The sequence below is a fragment of the Gorilla gorilla genome, chromosome 11, assembly GCF_029281585.2.
Source record: "Gorilla gorilla gorilla isolate KB3781 chromosome 11, NHGRI_mGorGor1-v2.1_pri, whole genome shotgun sequence".
NCBI classification, from domain to species: Eukaryota; Metazoa; Chordata; class Mammalia; order Primates; family Hominidae; genus Gorilla; species Gorilla gorilla.
In genome coordinates, this window is record NC_073235.2 from 22913489 (window position 1) to 22935179 (window position 21691).

General features: G+C 38.0%; 1 protein-coding gene across 11 annotated transcripts in view; it reads right to left on the bottom strand.

The window, feature by feature from the left end:
- CLASP1 (cytoplasmic linker associated protein 1) overlaps nucleotides 1–21691 on the bottom strand; it is a 302429-nt gene that overhangs the window by 45871 nt on the left and 234867 nt on the right. For all 11 annotated transcript variants that reach the window (XM_055380544.2, XM_055380547.2, XM_055380541.2 and 8 more), the window contains 6 exons: nucleotides 20629–20692; nucleotides 17770–17933; nucleotides 14588–14666; nucleotides 13406–13549; nucleotides 4036–4179; nucleotides 3395–3501 (listed from right to left, as the gene is read on the bottom strand). In XM_055380544.2, coding sequence (XP_055236519.1) covers nucleotides 3395–3501; nucleotides 4036–4179; nucleotides 13406–13549; nucleotides 14588–14666; nucleotides 17770–17933; nucleotides 20629–20692 — 702 coding nt within the window. The remainder of the gene's footprint in view (nucleotides 1–3394; nucleotides 3502–4035; nucleotides 4180–13405; nucleotides 13550–14587; nucleotides 14667–17769; nucleotides 17934–20628; nucleotides 20693–21691) is intronic.

The window sequence follows — 21691 nt, forward strand, 5'->3', positions numbered from 1 at the left end:
GCTCTATGACATGTTTGCCAAGAACATATGGCAGACCAGAGCAAGGACCACCATATACTTTTTTTTTTCTTGAAGGAAATGGACTTCAGATGACTTCTGAAGCCCCTTGCAACTCAGTTTTTCATTTACCGTAAAATCACATTGGGTAAAATATAAATATGTATTTCACATATTTATAGCACATAGATCTCTTCTCCAAATACCAAGTGGCATTTGTGTATTAGCTGGTAATAGGATGTTTATTCTTTCACACAGAAATGATGTCTAACGGAATGTTTTACAAAAGTTTAACCTATTATCTACAGCATCTCTACTACTACTGGGTTGATTAAAAAAAATGACTTCCTCACTGGTGAGATATATATATATATATATATATATATATATACACACACACACACATATATATATACACACATATATATACACACATATATACACACATATATATATACACACACACACACACACACACACATTTTTTGTTTTTAAGACAGGGTCTCATTCTGTTGTCCAGGCTAGAGTGCAGTGGCATAATGATGGTTCACTGCAGCCTCCATGTCCTGCGCTCAAGCAATCTCCCCAACCTCAGCCTTCCAAGCAGCTGAGAACACAGGTGTGTGCCACCATGTCCAGCTAATTTTTTATTCTTTGTAGAGACAGGATCTCACTATGTTGCCCAGGCTAGTTTCAAACTCCTGGGCTGAAGCAATCCTCCCACGTTGGCCTCCCAAAGTGCTGGGATTACAGGCATCAGTCACGGTGTCCGGCCACTAGTGATATTTTTAAACAATTATCAGATTTATCATTTTAGAATAGTTTCTCACTATCATCATGATCCAAGTATAGAAATTTTGGACTAAAAAAAAAGTTTATTTTGACAGTTAAAATTAGACTTAAAACAGGCCAGGTGTGGCGGCTCATGCCTGTAATTCCAGCATGTTGGGAGGCAGAGGTGGGCGGATCACCTGACATCAGGAGTTCGAGACTCCCGTCTCTACTAAAAATACAAAAATTAGCTGGGCGTGGTGGTGTACGCCTGTAGTCCCAGCTACTCAGGAGGCTGAGGCATAAGAATCGCTTGAATCCCAAAGGCGGAGGTTTCAGTGAGCAGAGATCATGCCACTGCACTCCAGCCTAGGTGACAGAGTGAGACTTAATCTCTAAATAAATTAATTAATTAATTAATTTGACTGAAAACAAATAATTGGTAATAGCTTTTCCCCTACAGAATAAAAAGCTAACACTGTCTGGTCAAGATAACTCAAAGGAATGGCAGGTCACAGAAAATCAACATTTTAAGAGCAATGCTCAGAAAAATAGCTGAGATTATATACAACAGATCTGTCTATCTGTCTGTAGTCTCCTTAAATGAGGTAACCTAGTCAATTCTATTTAGTGCAATAATTCTTTTATCATTTTCCTGTTAGAAAATATGTAGCCTATTTAAATATTTCTAGTGACATGATAACATGAAGCAGTTTTTCCCACTGCTGGACAGTTTTAGTTGCGAGAAAAATCATTTCTTCTGTAAGCTCAAGTTGGCTAAGGCCATCTGGCTATTTACGCACTGAATGATGGCAAGTTTAAAAAAAATATTTTTCCAAGAAAGAAACTACATAAATAATTCCCTAAATAAGAATTTGATAACAAGAAAATATTTAGACCACACATGAACTACTGAATATTGAAAATAAATCTCTCTGTTTCTTCCACTGATCTGTAACTATAAATACAAATTAAGATGAGGCCAATTAAGAAGGAATAATGACCTTGAAAAACACAATTTTTAATGACTTGAGGACCCATGGAGATTGACTTAGCCAGTTTTAGCTCTGATGAATGATACTAACAGCACTATCAAGTTTTTACTTAGATTAGTCCAAATAATAAAATGCTTAATTTGAGTTATCCCTTTTGACTTACTAAAGAATATGCCACCCTAAGAATGCAATAACTAAAAGATAAGATGTATGAACTGTATATTATGGAAGAAAAGACTTCCCAATTAATGTTGCATAACTATCTCTTCTAGACAGAGGCAACAATTTACAGAAAATTCAAGTTTTCCATATAATTTTCTCCACTAGAAAAGATAATTTTATGATTTTACTGTCACCACTGTACCATCATATTCAAAAGTCAAGCATATTTTCATTAGTCTCTGGCCTCAATTATTTAATTGTAACAGCCTGTTGAAGCCATGACAACACAGACCAAATCTGGAGACATGATATCACATTGCAGTCTACCTAAATATAGTGCAGAGGGAAATTTGAGGGAGTAAACATAAGGGCAATCTAAACAGCAAGATAAGATAGCTATAGAAAATACTTTGTTTCACCAAGAGGAAAACACAAATTTCTTATGTTCCAAAGTACTTAAAGGATATGAGGAACTGGAAACCTTCAGTGATAAGGAAGAAGTGTGGGAGATTCTTGATCATTTAAAAAACTAAATGTAAAAGCAATTATGTTTTGATATCTTCCTAGTAACAAGGTCCCATTAAAGGGAAAATAGCATACTTGTGGTATTTTCATTTCATTTTAAGATCCTGGTGTCAGCAGCGCTCAGGACACAAGCTTACTGGTTTGTATTGTTAGTGATCCCAAAGAGTTAATCCTGTAGACAAACCCCTTGCTGGTCCAGACACTGGCTCTCTTCTAAAAATTTTGGCCTATAGAGCAACTGCTTTGAGTGGGGCCATGGGTAACTCCCAGCCCATGTGAGGGGGTCACTAAAGCCACCATGCAGTCTTCTAAAGGCTCTTGTCAGATGGTGAAGTATTACCTAAAGATCCCAAGACAAAGCAGTTTCTCTTTTTAAATCATTGCCTCAGCTTCTATAGGGCCAATAGTTGCACGGTCCCAACAAGAGTATGCAATGTTGATCCAATTTTAGTTCCCAGATTCTAAATCACAGTCCTTCAGAGCAGCATTCTGCTTCAAACATGATAGCAACTATGTTTAGAATGATTACTTGGTTGAAAAACTACCCTAGACTTGGTGTAACTGACTATAACAAGTTGGCTTGGATGATTAAATACCTTCAGGTTCAGCCACTTGCAGAATGGGTAACGAGCTTCTACATGGATTCTATGTAAAACAGTACTAAATACAAACTTTTAGTTGTAGGTACTATTAGGTACTAGTGAGTGTTTAGAGCTACAAGAACGAGAGAACATTCAGCACACATCACTCATCTTACCACAGAAGTTAACCCCTTTGCATAAGATTATACAGTTACAATTTGAGTGAGGACTAGAACCCACAGTTCTTGATACTCAATATTCTTTTTGTTATTTAGCTTAGTCTAAAAATCTAGAAATAGGATGCACAGCAATTAAGGTGCTTTAGTTTCTTTACTTCTGTGGAAAGTAAAGAAGTGACCTTACCTTGGAGACAGACCCCCATGGGAACAGTTGGTGGGTGAGGTCAGGGGGCTGGTCCTGCTGCTGGTGTGTCGGGAGGGCGTCCGGCCAATCGTATTGCTTGGAGAGCCCTGGGGTGAAGCAGAATAGGCATCGTTATTCAAGGGCTGTATATAGAACATATTCTATTATTTCCTTGGTCTTTTAACCCACATGTAAATAAATGGGTAGAATCTGCCCAGGATGGTTTTTTTTTTCCCTTAGAATCATAAGGCCAATTTTAAGTGTATATAAACCAAAAATGAATAATCATCATACAGGCACTCCTGGAGTCAAATGATTGATGTTGGGTGTGCTAGAGTGACAGACAAAATTGAGCACTTGCATCTTTCCAGTGTTGAAAAATAAGACCAACTCAGTGAATGAATGACTAACTGGATAACCTAGTGAAAATGTAGCTGACTGAACAACCTGAGAAAAAACGGCATACTTAAATATCAGATTCATTCATTCACTGGGGCTTAAGATGGCCCCATCCTCAGGATGCTCGACATTTCCTGAAAGAGGACAAGGAAACGGGGTATTCTATTAGAGTAGGTTCTAGATAAGGGCTACGCAGAGGTCATGGACATCACATAGGCACCAATCGTGACCAAAGCACTCACCACACTGGTGTTACTGGAATTCTTGAGGTGGTTGTGCAGGAGTTTGGTGGCACCATCCTGGAATGTTTTTGGCAAGGCACCAAGTAACATGGTAAATTCAGGAGTATTCAATTCAAACAGAGAGATTAGCACAATCTGTGCTGCCTAGAAAAAGGAACCATGATTAATTTATGTAATGTACAATAGGTCATCAAAATGTTGATTAAAGTTGTTTTAAAAAAATATTTTATAAGTAAAATCACTAATAAGAGGGCATTCTAGGCATCAAAAACAAAAAAGCATCTGAAGAAAATAATACCAATCATAAGTAGTCTGACTTCAATCGGGAAAATAAACTGGCTTCGTTTTAATGCCCTCTGGCCTTGGAATTCCACAGCACACTAATAATAAATTCCTAGAACTTTTCTCTTGTTGTCTGGTACTAGGAAGGAAGCTAGTTAAGTAGGTAAATGAAACAATTAAAAAATTTTAAAAAGTTTAAGATTGATCCCACTTTAATAATTCAGAACTGAACAGGGATCTCAGTGCACCCTGGAAAGCACATATTTTTAAACAAGCTGCATTAGGTTATCTTGTGAAGCCATACTCCTCTTGACTAAGAAACATGAGAAAACGAGTATAAATACCTCAGAAAAACTTCTACTTTTACACCTACAAACCAAGGAGAGAGACTTTGAGAAGCAAATCAGATTTCGAAGGAGTCTACATCTATTCTGCCTTTTGGAAAATGTTCTACTTTTGCTTATTAATTGAGTCAACACACTGCAAGCCTGCTTGTAGTGATTGTGGTAGCGAGGTAGGCAAAGCAATGAGCTGGAACAAGAGTGGTCAATGAGGCTCGGGCTTCTAGTAAGTGATGTGCTTTCTATGGATTTAGTAGCAGGCAATCTGAGCTTAAAGCACAATGCCTGAGGAATTAATTACAATAGTTTTCATTTACAAAAGCTAAGCCAAAAAAAATTTAGTAAATACTAATTGGCATTTCTAATTAATTTCTAAGAGTCAAGAGAAAGAAAAAGACACAAAAAACTGTCTGTGAATATAATCACTTCTTTTTCATTTTTAACCATAAAGACTTTACAAACATAAAGTCCTTCCAAAGACTGTAGTTTTTAAGATTGCAGTAATTATTCAGAATTTTTTTCCATGACATAGAATATTACACAAAAAATGTGCTTGCAGAGAAATTCTTTTGGAAATAAACATCACAAAATATTTCAATGCTTTTACAATGCTAAAATTAATTATAGGTCCAGTTAGGACAAAATTACTATTTTGTGCATGGAGAAGGAAAAGAAATCCAAAAACCCAAAGGTATTTAACCAAAAATAAGAATTATGAATTTAAAAATATAATCAAAAGTTACTTTTTTAACATTTTGAAATCATTCATTAATCACAGTATTGGGCAAAAGTACATTACTTTTTTCCCCTTTAATTTCAAATACAGTCATTAATACCTTTTCCACCCAAATTAAATAAGTGGTCATAATATTTTTATGACATGGGCAAAAAGCATTATTATTACTTGTACTAAAATATACTTTTCTACATTTCATTTTGGAAACATTTTAAACAAATTATCTGAAGGAATCTATTTCACCAATTTAATGTACTGTTTATTTGATATGCATATTTGTATAACAGAACAATTTCCAAAACTCATGCAAAGTAACCTGCGTATTTTTAAAAAACATTGTATTAGGTGTTAGAAAAAAAAAAAACAATGCATGCAGAAAAATAATGCACTACAAGGAGGAAAGAAAGCAGCAGCCTCGAATTGTAGCAGGAAAAACACATCAATTTAATTAAAAGATATTGGCACTTAAATTTTGTTGGTTGAAAATGGCATTTGAAAGTTATAAAATGTATGATTACGTTCTTGAATAGTATGCTTTTTATGTGAAATGTGCCACTGCCTTTATTTAAGAGACAATATTTCTTCCCAGAATGTTACCTAATAATGTCACAAGCTAACTTGAGGCTTTTCATGATGCAAATTATTAACTTAGAAGCTTAGAGTGTTTCCAAAGTAAAATCTTTTAAAAATAAGATCCAAGTTCTAGAAACGGTAGAAAGTATCATTTAAATATACATTTTTTTATTTTTAAGAAAAGAGACAGGGGTCTCATTGCCCAGGCTGGAGTGCAGTGGCTGTTTACAGGTCCAATCATAGTGCACTGCAGCCTCGAACTCCTGTGCTCCAAGCAATCCTACTGCCTCAGTCTCTGGAGTAGCTGGGATTATAGGCATATGCCATAGTGCCCGGCCCAAGTATCCAATTTTTATAAGATTTTATATCAGAGTTTTGCCACGAATTAGACTGTTACTGTTTTCAAATATTTTATCTCCAACCCTCTGAATTAGTGAGAGGTTAAAATATGGAATCCAAGCAAGGAAGAAAACTGGGTTATATTTATCATTACCACCAATATGATCTCATTAAACAAGTAATTCCAGATATGGAACTGGGCTGGAGAGATGCATTAAAAAAGCCTGGGGCATAGCTAATGTTCACTAGTGACTCAAAAAGTGGAGTACGCCACTGTTCTTGTCGGCATATCTGAACTGTTATCTTCGTAAGAGGCAAGACCGTTAGGCAGCCAGATGAAAAACTCAGAGTACTGCTGACTTTTTCTAATGGGCAACCCTAGGGCAATTTATTTTAAGGATCACATGGCAACTTAAAATGAAATGATTCTCACACACACCCTCATAGAGGAATTTGAGAGGTGGGGTTTGTAAAAGGTTCTTCACATCTCACTGCTACCATTTGAAGAGAACTCCCAGGGACATCAACTGTCTTGAATGTTGCACATCTTATAGCAGAAAGGAATTCTCCCTAGCAGATCAGATCAAAACAAAGCTTTGCCAAACACTTCAGTGTTTGTATTAATTTGGGAAAACAAAATTTGAGAGGAAAGGCAGAGTTTTCGAATTTATTAAACAACTCACTGCTCCCTTCAGACTCTCATTAAAAATTGCTTCATAAAGTCACCAAAGAGAAACTATTTCAAAACCATCAGACATTTCTCATTTAGTATCTCTCCTTTCTTTTTTTCAAGAGATGGGGGTCTTGCTATGTTGCCCAGGCTGGAGTACAGTGCCTATTCACAGGCATAATCACTGTGCACTGCAGCCTTGAGCTCATGTAATCCTCCTGCCTCAGCCTCCCAAGTAGCTGGGACTACAGGCATGTGCCACTGTGTCGGCCTAATATCTCTCGTTTTTACTATTCTATTAAAATATGGTAGTGGTCGACATAAACATGGCTCTATCACTGAGAAGGTAGTTAATCATAAAACACACCACAACACAAACGTCGACACAGGCACACATACACACGCTCATATATTATTATATTAATTTTACATTTCTCAAAAGCTTCCCAGAGCCTTCACAAGGGCAACTGGTATTAATAATCTAAAATGCAAACAGTGAAGTGTGCTGTTTGAAATTAGTACACAGTTTTCAATCTACCTGTTTACAACTTTCTTCCAAGTTTCCTTCTCCAGGCCCAGAGCAGGTTGAAGCTGACCTAGTGGGGAAATCCTCACCTACTCGACTACGCTGAAGTGAAGACTGGCAAACAGGAAAGTTGGGAGGATTGAATCAGAGAGAAGCAGAAAGTGCCTAAACATGGCAATCTGTTAGCTATAAAAGCATTTGGCTTCTTAGATAAAATCAGCAAGACACACATGATTGAAAGTAAGGAGGAATCAGAATAATAACAGTAGCTGTCAGTTTTAACCCTCAGTAGTATCACTAGGTCTTTTACTTAATAATCTTGAAAGTAGTATTCTTGCTTCAGGTGATGAAATGGAAGATGTCCAAATAAGACTTGAAAGAGTCCGGGCGTGGTGGCTCACACCTGTAATAATCCCAGCACTTTGGGAGGCCAAGGTGGGCAGATCAACTGAGGTCAGGAGTTTGAGACCAGCCTGGCCAACATGGTGAAACTCCCGTCTCCACTAAAAATACAAAAATTAGCTGGGTGTGGTGGCATGTGCCTGTAATCCCAGCTACCCAGGAGGCTGAGGCAGGAGAATCGCTGGAACCTGGGAGGTGGAGGTTGCAGTGAGCCGAGATCGTGCCACTGTACTCCAGCCTGGGCAACAGAGCAAGACTGTCTCAACAACAACAAAAAAGACTTGAAAGAGACTCACAGTCACAGTTAAGCTGAGATCCAGTTATTTGATAGTAAAACCCATAGCTTTCAGACTAGAGGCATGCTGCCTTTATAATCATATTTTTTTTAAAAGTCAACTAGATATCTCACCTTTTCAAGGCAATTTATGTATTAATACTTCTCCCTGCTCTAGCCAACAGCATCTTTATACTTCTGGGTTTCTTTGCCACGCCTTTTTGCCCACACTTCTCAAAACAAGGTTTGGGGGCCAAATCTGTTGCTTCATTTGACAAAGAGAGTCACATGTGATAAGCAAACATACAGGCATTTTAAATTCCAAAATGTAAACATACAATTAAAATTCTACTGCCATTACCACATTCCCTTTGATTGATCACATGGCTTCCTAAATCTTAGAAAAAATTCTGGTACTCAGTTTATTCCATAAATAACAGCAGCAGCAAAACCAAAACAATCCTCAAACAATAACAGCAGAGCTGCAACTGCAAATAAAATGTCAAAGTTTTAATATACTTTATGAAATTTAATCTTCTCAGTAATGCCTGAGGTAAGTGTTATTTATGTATAGAGATAGGACTCTTTCTGTGGGTGCAAGCAATCCTCCTGCCTCAGCCTCCCATGAGGCTAGAACTACAAGCATGCGCCACCATGCCCAGTTTGAGGCAAGTATTATTATTCCGATTTTACAGATAATAAACAAGAACTCAGGGATTAAATTACTTGCTCTGACCCCAATGAGTGGCAGAGGCAGATGTCAAATGGATGTCAAACTCCAGAACCCACCTTCTTCCTATCAGTAATATATACTATTATCTTACATCAACACAGTGCATTAAGAAAGGTCTAGTGTACGTCTGCATAGTTTCATCCACAACTAAACTAGTCAGGGCTCCCACACTGAGAAAATGGAAAAGTTTACTTTTGGAATAAAGCAGGCTAGTTACAGACTGGGTTGGGCTTTTTCACCTTGTCCAAACCAGTCTCAGTGTGGTAAGCACACCTCACTGGTGATTCGTTTGTGTTTTGATTTTAAAAACACCTTAACAATTTAAGCACCCCTCCCTCCAAAATGTGAAACACCCCAATATACTGAGCTAAGAAGGAAAACAAAATATTAAAAATGCTAAAATCAATTAATCTGGGTTATATCAGCTTGTTATAAGTTTAAAATGCTTCAAAAGTGCTTTCACAAACATGGTTGTATGGACTTAGAGAATGAATTATGTTGTCTGAAAAGTCCCCAGGTACTGTTTACATAAAATATTCTCCAGAGATGAGTCTAATATGAGAACTTACTGTATAAATTTCAGACTGAAGGGCTCTTCTGTATTTGGAATACCTACCCTAAAAAAATTAAAGCAGGACATTCACAGAAGAACTTGGTTTAAGATCACAAAATGCTTTTAAATCACCAAGATTTCCACAATCCCTGATATAACCTTTAAAAAACTCTGGAAATGAAGGATGAGGCAGAACAAAGTTTATTTATACAGACATGTATTTTATGTTTAGTGTGTTAAATGATCTAGATAAGAATGGTACTAGTTTTCATACAGTTTAAAATAATTTTAAATCTTATCAATTTTAGATCTTAGAGTAGTGATATATACTACATCACAATTCTAAGTATTTTAATTTATTTAGGCACTACCTTCATTTTGACAGTGCTTCAAGAACGTCTCATATTCTTGGGTAAGGCAGCTGCATCACTTACAAAAGCAACTATATTTATAAATGTTCAACGGATGCTACATCAAAACAGGGAATTTAAATAAAAGTGAATCTACCTCCAAAAAGGATTAATCTGCAGTGCCCTAATGTAGAGTTTGAGGACATCTATTTTAATACTGTTCTATGATACATCTATTTGAATCAAAAGTAATGCTTTACTAGTTAGTGCTGAATGTTACTGAAAGCCAAATAGTTTAGAGCCACGGATATCTTGGATGATTAAAAAAAAAAAAAAAAATCCAGAGGGTGCCAGAATACAGACATTCATCTGCTAAGTAAGTTGAACCACATCATAATTTGCATAGATAGGTAAAAAAGCGCCCTCCTAAAATAAGAGCCAAGGAATTATCGAATAACTATGGAAGCCTCCTGCCAACCCCCTAAAAGAGACACTAAAGCCCTGGTAGTCAAGACACTAAGACGGCCCCTAAGATTCCCCATAACGTATTACACCCTATATAACCTCTCCCACCCTTAGAGTTAGCGGGACTTGTGAATATAATGGATATCACTCCCATGATTGTGTTACACGGCAGAAGTGATTTTCAAAAATGTAATTGAGGCCCTTAATCAGTTGACTTTGAGTTAATCCAAAGGGAGATTATCCTGGATGGGCCTGACCTAATCAGGCAAGCCCTTAAAAAGCATCAGAGAGATTCAAAATGAGAGAGATTCTATGGCTGGCTTTGTTTTAATTTCTCCATTTTTGAAGAAGAGTTTTGCCAAACAGTGAATTCTTGGCTGAGCACTTTCTTTCTTTCAGTACCTTCAATGTCATCCACTGCCTTCTGTCCTTTGTGGTTTCTGAAGAGAAATGAGCTGTTAATCTTACTGAGGACCTTGTGCATGGGATGAGTTTCTCCCCTCTTGCTGCTTTCAGGATTCTCTCTTTGGCTTTCAGCAACTAGATTTTATGTGTCTAGGTGTGAATCCTTTTATTAAAAAATCTTGGCTGGGCGCAGTGGCTCACGCCTGTAATCCCAGCACTTTGGGAGGCCAAGGTAGGCGGATCACGAGGTCAGGAGTTCGAGACCAGCCTGACCAACATGGTGAAACCCCTTCTCTACTAAAAATACAAAAATTAGCCGGGCATGGTGGTATGCACCTATAATCCCAGCTACTCGGGAGGCTGAGGCAGGAGAATGGCATGAACCCGGGAGGCGGAGGTTGCAGTAAGCCGAGATCGCACCACTGCACTCCAGCCTGGGTGACAGAGAGAGACTCCGTCTCAAACAAACAAACCAAAAAAACAAATTTTTTTAGTTTGTTGGGCTACTTAGAGTGTAATGTTTTTTTGTCAAATTTGGGGAGTTTCTTAGATATTATTTCTTCATGTATTCTCCCGATAGCTTTGAACAAGCAAACTTCCTGGCAGCCTCTACTAGCTGAGAATGGCTGCCCGTTGACAATGAGGAAGAAAGCAGGCAGCTGAGTTCTACACCTGCAAGAGACTGAAATCTGCCAAGGACCAATGAGCTGGAAGAAGACCTCAGCCTCAGATGAGACTGCAGATCCAGATGACATCTTGTTTCAGCCTTTGAGACACCAACCAGAGGACCCAGAGAACACACGTCAGATTCCTGACTTATTACTGTGAGATAATAAATCTGTATTGTTTCAAGCTAAGTATGTGGTAATTTGTTATATAATAGAAAACAAATAACGAAGTCAAAAGAAGGGAATTTTCAAAACTAGTCTTAAAAATGATGGCTTCAAAATATCATTTGAAATGAAATAATTTCCATATGGGTGTTTATCATTCATTAATTCATTCAAAACATATCAATGCCCACTATGTTACTCCAGGTATATGCCAGGCACTGAGCATGCAGGGTGAGCAAAACAGTCTCCTTACTGCTCATCTTCCCAAACCCTCTGCTTCAGACATATCAGTCTATTTCACTGTTCCCAGACAAATCTCATTTCTTAAACATGACTACTGTCCTTTCCCTAAACTCATCACTTATGCAAACTGCATCCATATTCCACATCTGAGGATGAATCTTATCTTCTCTAGGAAGCTTTCTATGATCAATACAGAGTGCACTGAGCTGACATTACACAGAAAACCAGGCAGGTATTCCATCAGTTTGAAGGAAGTTGCCCAGGGTAACAGGGCCCTAACCACTAAAGTGGGTTTAGAGGAAGCACAAACACTCTAGGTCCAAGGAAGGGAGGTAGGGAAGATGCCAGGGAACAGAGAGGCCAAGCCTAGTCCTGAAGATACTGAGGAGCAACACTGCATAGCAAGAGAATTTGCAAGAACCAGATCAAGACTATATCAGTAGTCTGCATGTCTTGAGATTCATTCCAAGGCCATGGCCCAAAATACTAGGCCTTGTCTGTGTATTAAAAATCAGCCAAGAGTGAAAGGAACGCCAATCGAAAAAACAACAGAGTGTCTAGGCTCTGCCCTATACCAATTAAATCACATTACTTGGGAACAGAGCTCAGAAATCTACGTTGATTTTAATTGCAGCCAGGACTGTGAACTATTAATCTAAATCTTCTGAAATTCCTCCGAAGATCAGGATTATTGTCCTAGAACCTGGGTATAAGTTAGGTGTGAAGGTGAGGAGTTAAGTACACCTTACAATGGGAAAGGAGAAGTAGTGGGGCAGGCATGGAAAGTAGCACGCCAGTGGAGATAAAGCTTTGCGAAGTAACACTATATAATCCAAAATAACTGAAAACAAGTGTTGAAGCTCATTCAAACAGCAAATGAACAAAGTGATTTCTGGCAATATATCCAATGTTCTATTTATATTTGGCTTGAGCTAGTATTAAAGTAAGTTGAGGTTTTTGGAGCATCAGGCTAATCATTCGAAATTATCTGTAATGTTCTGATTAGAATAGTAAGGACAATAAATCCTAGTTCAAATATTCTAATGTGCATGTCCACAGGGAGTGGGTATTATGATCAAAGCTAGTTTGTCCCAAACAGGTCCTAATCGAGGTAATATGCAAATATAGAATATGTTTCAGCCCGTACCAGGCAATACTTAAGTAACATTCCATTACAAAAGCGCATACTCACATATCACACATATACTTATGTGCTACGTATTGAAAGATGTTTGCTCTTTTTTAAGCATCTATTACGTCTTATCAAACGTTTCAACCACATTTTACGATCAGGGACCCTGTAGCCAGCTAGCCCTAGATCTGCAATTTTATCTTCAAAGTACGTATTACAAACTGATATAAGGAAAACAAACATCTGTGTAAAAGACACTAATTTACTAGTGATTTCATATTAGAAAATATATAAAATAGATGCCTGGGGAAACCATAAGCCCATCATGCAAGATTTCAGATTTTCATTTTTATATTCAAAACTGGGCAGAGCTGGAGAGAGAAAAGGGCAACAGCAGAGCCTTAGTGATATAGGTTTGTGGGTGGGTGGCACGGTTTTCAAGTTTCTAAATACATTTCTCTAACACAAGCCCAGGAACAATCTGTAATTACACGTTGGTTCTCTTGGACATACCTTTCTCACGTCTGAACTCTTTGGTTCTGTTGTCCAGGTTATGATTCTAGAAACAGCAAGCCTTGTCTCACTAGAGTTTACAAAATCTGTTGGATCCATCTGTCTGGCCAGAGACTCAATGTATTTCAGGATTGCAACTTTGACCTGAAAGAGCCAATAATTATAAACATTAAGTACACTTGATGAATCTTTGAACACAATTCTTATCAGGTGGCCAGAGAAAAGTAAACCCTGGTGAGGGGGATCTCCTTCCTTTCTCCTGTATCGATAGTTTCCACGTGGAGCGACATCCAACAGAGGAAAAAGCATGAAATGGCTGATGGGTAAGTTTGGGGACAGAAAGAGGCACATGGCTCAGTTTTCTTCATTTTTAGCTGCCTGCAGAGAAGCTTGCTCTGCTCCTCATTTATGCTGCAAGACACTTCCAGGGTAGGAGCCCTTGAGAGGGGCCCGTGGGATTTCCAGCTCTGCCACTGACTGCAGGGCATGTTCAGCTCTAGTTTTGTCACACGTTCTAGGCCATGTTCTGTAAGGCAGCATTTTCAGTAATCAAGCTGATGCTCTGTCCTAACTTCACCATCAACTTCTTAACTAGCTTTGACTTCAGGAGGAAAAGGTAATTATTTGTTAGACTCATCCTAAAACCTCCAAAAAGTTAATGATCAAAGAACAGATGATGAACGTGACCTAATTCAAATTAACATACATCCTCCCTCAAACTTGGTCTTGTTATTACAGGTATGATTTTCCACAACATGTAACGATTAACTTTCATAGCTTAGAATGTTAATATTAAACATTCCAATAAGATACCTATCTCCACACACAAGAATGTCTTAATTTTCTAGTTTAAATATTAATTGTGAAAAAGACTAGTACTGCCCAAATGCTGGTGAGGATGCAGAAAAACTAGAGCTCTCATAAACTACTGGTAGGAATACAATATGGTATAACCATTTTAGTGGTTTCTAAAAAAGCTAAACATGTACTTACCCAATGAACCAGCAAATACACTACTAGGTACTGAACCAAGAGAAACAGGAACATGTCCACAAAGAATCAAACAAGAATGCTCACAGCAGATTTATTCACAATAGCTAAACATGGGTCATGTATAAACAAAAGTAAATTTAAACAAATGTGAGTTCCAGGGTTGAATTGTAATAACAAATAATTACTGACCTTGAGGTTTGGAGTTTGAGTTTGATCCACAATAAATCTCATCAAAATGTTAAATTGTTGATCAAATGGAAAGGAGTCCCTAGGTTGGTGGGAAAAAAGTGCTTATTTTTAAAGAAATTTATTACAAAACAATGTAAAACTATTTAACAAAAGCATACCATTGTAAGTTAATGTATGTAAAACCCTGTTTACATTTTTAATAAATAGTGCTTTTCGTTTTATGTAAAGTAATACATGTTATACAGAAAATATGGAAAAAGGAAAATCTTTTTGCAAGTCCCCAAACACAAACTGAACTTACTTTGAGTGGCTATTTAAAAAATTAAGACTAAGCAATAAACTAAGGAGAAATTTCTACCTGCCTTTCTAGGGATTCGCTCATTTTCCCTCCAGCTACCTTTCTGGATATTGCTTAAACATAAAAATCACTTCTGGATACCCAAATCTCATTTTTACATCCTGACCGGGCTGCTTACAGCTGACCCTGCTTAAACTAACCGTATCATCCTCCTTGGTCCTGGTCACTGCTTAGGGTCCCTGCACACCACAGAAGAATGCCTGTGAGATGGTGACAAAACATTTCCCATCCAGCTACAAATCACATACAGACGCCTGGGGTCCCAGGAGCCCCTTCTCTCTCTTGGCCAGAGAGTCAGTGCTCTTTCTGTTAAAATGCTGTAATTACTAGTATTAGTTTAAAATTGCACAATGAGGCCCACGTGGAAAATGGTGATGTAACTTCCATATTAACAGGAAAGATAAATGCAAGGCAAATATCTACACTGCTTTCTTTGGACTCTCTTAGAGATTTTTCCCAATCTACGTAAATGTAGTAAAATAAAGAAGTAGGTTTGACTCTGTAAAATGAAGCAAATAGAACTGGTTTGAAAAGTCAATAAAATCATACAATAAAAATAAAAAGCACATGGCACACATCAGGTACCAGTGTTATCCTACATATAATTACTAATAAAAAGTAAACTTGATCCAATAGTACCCTGGAATCTTTGAAGATCTCTTCGGGAAGGAAAGCATACTTTAATATACCTAATTTAAGTGACTATGTCAACAAACCACCCACAAAATGTCTCTCCCTTCTTCTGGCAGCATGGGGTGGAGGGAGAATACATTTCAGTAATGTGTGTGTATAATCGGGAAATACGCCATTGTTAGGCACAGGTAAAGGAAAGGAAATTGAGGCAGATTGGCACTCAAGTCTATAAACTGAGAAGCAATTCTCAGCCATCACTAAAACCTCCTATTAGCAGTCACTGACTATTCTAGATCAGCTTAAACAGCTGTGCATCTCAACTGCTGAGAAAAAGAAGGGAATATTAAAAATGCTTTAGGCACTCAGACCAAATCTACTGAGATTAGGATTCTTAAAGGGGCATCCAGGAAAACTAACAGGAGGTCACAATTGTATTCCTTAATCACCAAAGTTTAGGAACACAATCTTAATACTCCTACCATTCCTAAATATATGAAATAGATCTGGTCATTGGTAAATTCACCTAAATTAAGCAACCTACAGGCCAAGTCTGGCTCACATGTGTTTTATTTGGCCTTCACAGTATCTTAAAAAATTCTCGAATATGTTGCCCAAATCCACATTTCTGACCTTTCTTGAAAAGTCTGGTACTACTGAGCCCATGTCCCAATGTGGCCACAACCGGCCCCAGTCTATCAACAGCCATCCTATTTACTCCACTCAATTATACCAGCTTATCAGCCTAGCCCCTCAGTCAATCTTGGCTAAACCTTTATAATCCATTGGTATAATGGTGTACTGTAATGCTCCCTAACTCCACTAAGTTTAGCCATGCAAAGGAATGACAAAGTTTGAAAGCTTTATTGCAAATTTAGTACATTACTTTGATTCTTATTTATTTATTTAATATTCTTTTTTTATGGCCTCACCGACAGATGCAAGTACATTACTTTGAGTTCATTAAAAACCAGAAGGGTAATCGCTCTGGATAATAGAATTCTATAGCAATGCAATTACACAGATTGACAGGGTCAAGGGCCAAAAGAAAACAGCTGGCATCATGGTGTAGAGGAACAGATGCATACTTTGGAGTCAGAGTCATGTAAAAGCTGCACGCATAGGGATGCCGGCAGGGCAGGATGTGCTACTGTGCTAGTCAAGGGAGCCAGAGAGGGAAGAGAAGGTTCCAGTGATATCCATACCACCCCCTTGCCCCCACAGGAGGTGAGGACACACACCCACAAGATAGCCTGCAACAATAAAAACAGACAACAGTGCAATCTTCAGAAATCCTGGATTTGCATTCCCAAACAGCCACTAACACAAAGTCAAGGCAAACTGTCTGTTTCTCACTGATAAAATGAGCATCATCTTTAAGGTCCTTCCATCTTCAAATTCTATGATAACTAGAATTATTCCAGTTTGTAGTAACTTATAAAAGTTATTGCCCTGATAATTTTCTGAGTGACTTGGAAGTTATTCCTTTGTTCTTTAAAAAAGTTCACCAATTTGACATTCCCCCCATCCATCTTCCACCAAATCACAACCAAGACATTATTGCAAAGTGTCTTCTGAGATGTTTCAACTTTCATACTTGCATATTGAGGACCCACAACTGCATAGACAATAGAGAAGCGGTTTCTGAACAGCAGCAGCATGTACTTTTTCTAACTTTTCTGGGCTTCAGCAGCTTTTCTTTTCTCATAACAGCCAGAAGGGTCACAACTACTGCAAATGTGCTATTAATCTCTAGCCAGTGTACTATCAATTTAGAGAATTTTCCTGGACCAATGGAAACTCTACATTATACACCGACAGAAAAATTTCTAGTAAGACTTGTAAGTTGAAGTAATAAAAATACTAAGGTCTTCAGAAAAATGTAAACAAATATTCTAAATGTTCCCTTTAAATGTTTTTTAATGAGAAGAGAATCAATTTCCAAAGTTTTACATTTGTTTATTATATATGTCTTAAATACTCACAAAAGTAATATCAACACAAGGAAGATATGGTATTTCATTTCATGGACTGGTGGGACATGTCAACGAGTATGTCAACAACAGAAAGTGAGAACTGAGTAAAAGAGATACTCAAGTGGGTGACAAAGGCCATGGGTAACAAAAGAGAATGGCAAAAAGTCACTTACAAGTATCCTGTAACATCAAAATGGACCTAACCCTTAAACACTTACCTTGTGACATCTAGAGCCTTTTGAACTTTTGCTTGCACAGATCCAAGTAAATCTGCTCCCATTTTCTTAAGTAATTGTGTGAGAAGAACAAAAAGCCAGTCTTGTAAATCATCCTTATGAATTATTATAAAATCCACAAGAGTCTCCAAAAACATACTGAAAACCTAGACACAAATGAAAACCAAGTAGTTCACATATTGAATTCACGATTTCCTCCAAAGTCTACAAAACATTAAAAATGCCCATACGTGCTTTGCCCAGACTCTTGTAACTTAGGTTAACACTGTTAACAACTGTTCATAGTACAGAAGGAAAATGTAGTGCAGAAAACAGATAAAGGAAAAAGAAACGGAACTTACTCTCTGTTGTGAATTCCACCGCAAACGAGGCCATGCAACAAAACAAATTCCATGTTAGTTGGCAGTGAATTAATACCATTTTCATGCGTTTTTTTTTTTCAAGAAAACCTGAAAAGGCTACAAACCAATGAAATATTCTCTCCTCCATCAATGTAAGTCTTTAAAAAGCAGTACAGAGAGAAATTAACTTTTCTGTGTTTAATCCTGAAGTCTTTTCTTTCTTAAACAACAAATCCTCTTGCCCTAATTCTATAGTATTCTTATTCACTATCTAGCAGTCAACAAATACTATTATAAAATGAGCCAATAAAAACACCTACTCACTATTGTGTAGCTATTGCTTTTCACGTCAGACATTTTGATGTATACCAATTTCAGATATCATAAAGTAATAGATTACGGCTTAGAATATATAAAAATATTAACATAATTATCATGCTGTTGTGTAATGATTTTTGCTAAGGCAAAATAGAGTGCACAGTGGAATATCTCTGAACCAATTTCAGAGAGAAAAGTAGCACTGAGTATCCCTACCTTGTTAATGAAACTTGTTCTACTTGGACAAACCACGAACCCTATACCGCCTCATTTCTAGCACAGCAACTATTCACCACCAGGGGTCTCCTGTGAGACAGCTCAGGAAAAAGTCATTCAGCTGTGGGATTCCTGGCTTCGCTTACAGGCAGCTAACAAATAAATACTAACTAAACTGAGACCTCCAAACTCACTGTACAAGAGACTTCTGATGGAAACAAATTTCCTTCTTTATCCTCACATTCTGCTTCTGAATCAGCAATCTAGGGGTGACAGGTAACAGAAATTTATCAGTGTTCTAAACCATCTAATAGTGCTCATGTTATAAATCTTAATCTAATTATGCTTATGCGTTAAATCTTACTGCTTTTACCACTACCTTAGAGAAAAATCTTGATAAATTTTATCTTTGGATATCTATGTGGCCTTTAAGCTCAGTCTTTCCTGAATTTTTATTGAGACAGAGTCTCACTCTGTTGTTCAGGCTGGAGTGCAGTGGTGCGATCTCAGCTCACTGTAACCTCCGCCTCCCAAGTTCAAGTGATTGCCTCCCAAGTAACTGGGATTACAGGTGCCCGCCACCATGCCCAGCTAATTTTTATATTTTTAGTAGAGACAGGGTTTTGCCATGTTGGCCAGGCTGGTCTCCAACTCTTGACCTCAGGTGATCTGCCCGCCTCGGCCTCCCAAAGTGCTGGGATTACAGGTGTAAGCCACTGTGCCCAGTGGATTTTTATTAATATTGTTAATGTTGACTTTGCTGTGAGGGTCATAGCAGAAAGTTTAAAGACATGCTTCAAGAATGACACTGAGTGAGGAGAGCTGTTGTGGGGGGAGGGGAGGAGAACCCTTGCATTCACTCCCCTTTACTCTCAAGAGCACCTCAAAAGGCTGGGACCATATCTTCTTTTCTATATCCCTGCCCCAGAGCAGGTACTCAGTAAATGTTAAATGACTGGGTGAATGAATGGGTGGATGGATGTTTGATATTTCAAGGACAATTCCTACGAGGAAGCAAGGATAGGAAAAGAAAGAAGATGATGATGACTAACTGGCTGGGCTCTCTAACCATCACAGGTTTCTTTCTTCCAGCAAGACTTGGAGGGGCCCATCTTTACTAGGAAAACTGTAGTTGATCCTGCATGTCAGCATTAAAGATTTGCTTCTGCTCATTTAAGGTTCTATCCATTTCCACACCTTACCTTCTTCCTCTAAAAGCATCTAATAGTCTCTAAGGGCCTTCTCCCTAACAATAGTATTTAAAATCTAGACTCCAAGTAAACTTCTGTAAAGATACCGTCTCACGTCTTTTCCACCACCCCTGGAAAGTGTTCTGTCCCATACTCATGGGCATTTCCCCCTCAGCTGGGACTCTCTCATCAAAAAAAGCATTCCTTGGGCTTAGTGTTCCCTATGGCCCTCAGGAGGTGTGGGCACCAGCTAAGTGATCCCCATTCACTAAGTTCTTGGTAACAGCAAAATCCTATTTTACGAAATAACCTGGTTTATCAATAAATCCATTACATATTCTCATTTTTTCTATCTTGTCCTATACGGACATATTCTACACGGGATACAAAAATAATTATATACTTATTTTCTTCACTACTATAACATTAAAAAATGCATGATATTATAATATAATCTTATACCCTAGCACCTACCTCACTGTTTGGCTAAGAGGAGACATACAAAAATATTTGCTGAATATAAGAAAGACCATCTGATTCTCTCCCTGATAACATTTACTTGAAACACACTTATTTAACTTGAAATTTTATGCACATTTAAGTTTCCAAGAATTCTGTTTTTAAAAGATGTAACATACACTAGTGCTGAAACTGGTGTGACTCTGTAAGGTCGGAACTGCACTGTCGGGAATTCTCTCTCATTCTTGGGTAGTATATCACACACAGCACACAGACATGCAGGGGTAAAGATAGGGCAGGCATGACTTCAGACTTACCTTGCTATGAGGGTCAGCAAACATCCGAGTGAAGATCTCACACAACCTTTTCAGTTCAACTCGACTAGAAGAAATAAAACAGAAATCAATGAATTTACTACTTTTATTATTTTTGAGACAGGCTCTCACCCTATTACCCAGGCTGGAGTGCAGTGGTGCGATCATAGCTCACTACAGCCTTGATCTCCCAACCTCAAGTGATCCTCCCACCTCAGCCTCCCGAGTAGCTGGGAGGTGCACACTACCACACCTGGGTAATTTTTTTGATCAGTCAACTACATAAGCTCTACATAATTCATATCTACATAACAATGTTTTTTCACAAACTCTTATTTAATTTATAGCTAAATCAAATAGGAATATAAAACCAGAGATTTGCTCTCATTTTAAGATGAGGAAACTAAGACTGAGTGATTTACTCAAGCTAACACATCTGGAAGTGACAAAGCCATGCACCAAATCCTTTTCATTTTATCCCAGCTGTGTTTTCCACATGCTACAACTGAAAAGCAATGGAATAAAGTTTAAAAAGCATGTCTATCCTGCATTGTAATGAGAGGTACAAAACAAAAAAGGGAAAAAACAAAACAGCATGTGTTTCAGGGTCAGACAGATCTGGATTTTAATTTCAGTTCTGCTGTAAATAAGGTACTCTGGGCCAGGTGCAGTGGCTCACACCTGTAATCCCAGCACTTTGGGAGGCCAAGGCAGGTGGATCACCTTAGGTCAGGAATTCAAGACCAGCATGGCCAATGTGGTGAAACCCTGTCCCTACTAAAAATAAAAAAATTAGCCAGGCATGGTGGTGGGTGCCTGTAATCCCAGTTACTCAGGAGGCTGAGGCAGAAGAATCGTTTGAACCCAGGAGGCAGAGGTTGCAGTGAGCCAAGATCACACTATTGCACTTCAGCCTGGGCAACAAGAGCAAAACTCAGTCTCAAAAATAAATAAATAAAATAAATAAGTACTCTGCTATCTTTAAGCCTGTGATTTCCTTATTGGTCAAACAGGATAAGGACCATGTCACGTGGCTGCTGAGAGGATTAAAAAAGATAAAACATTG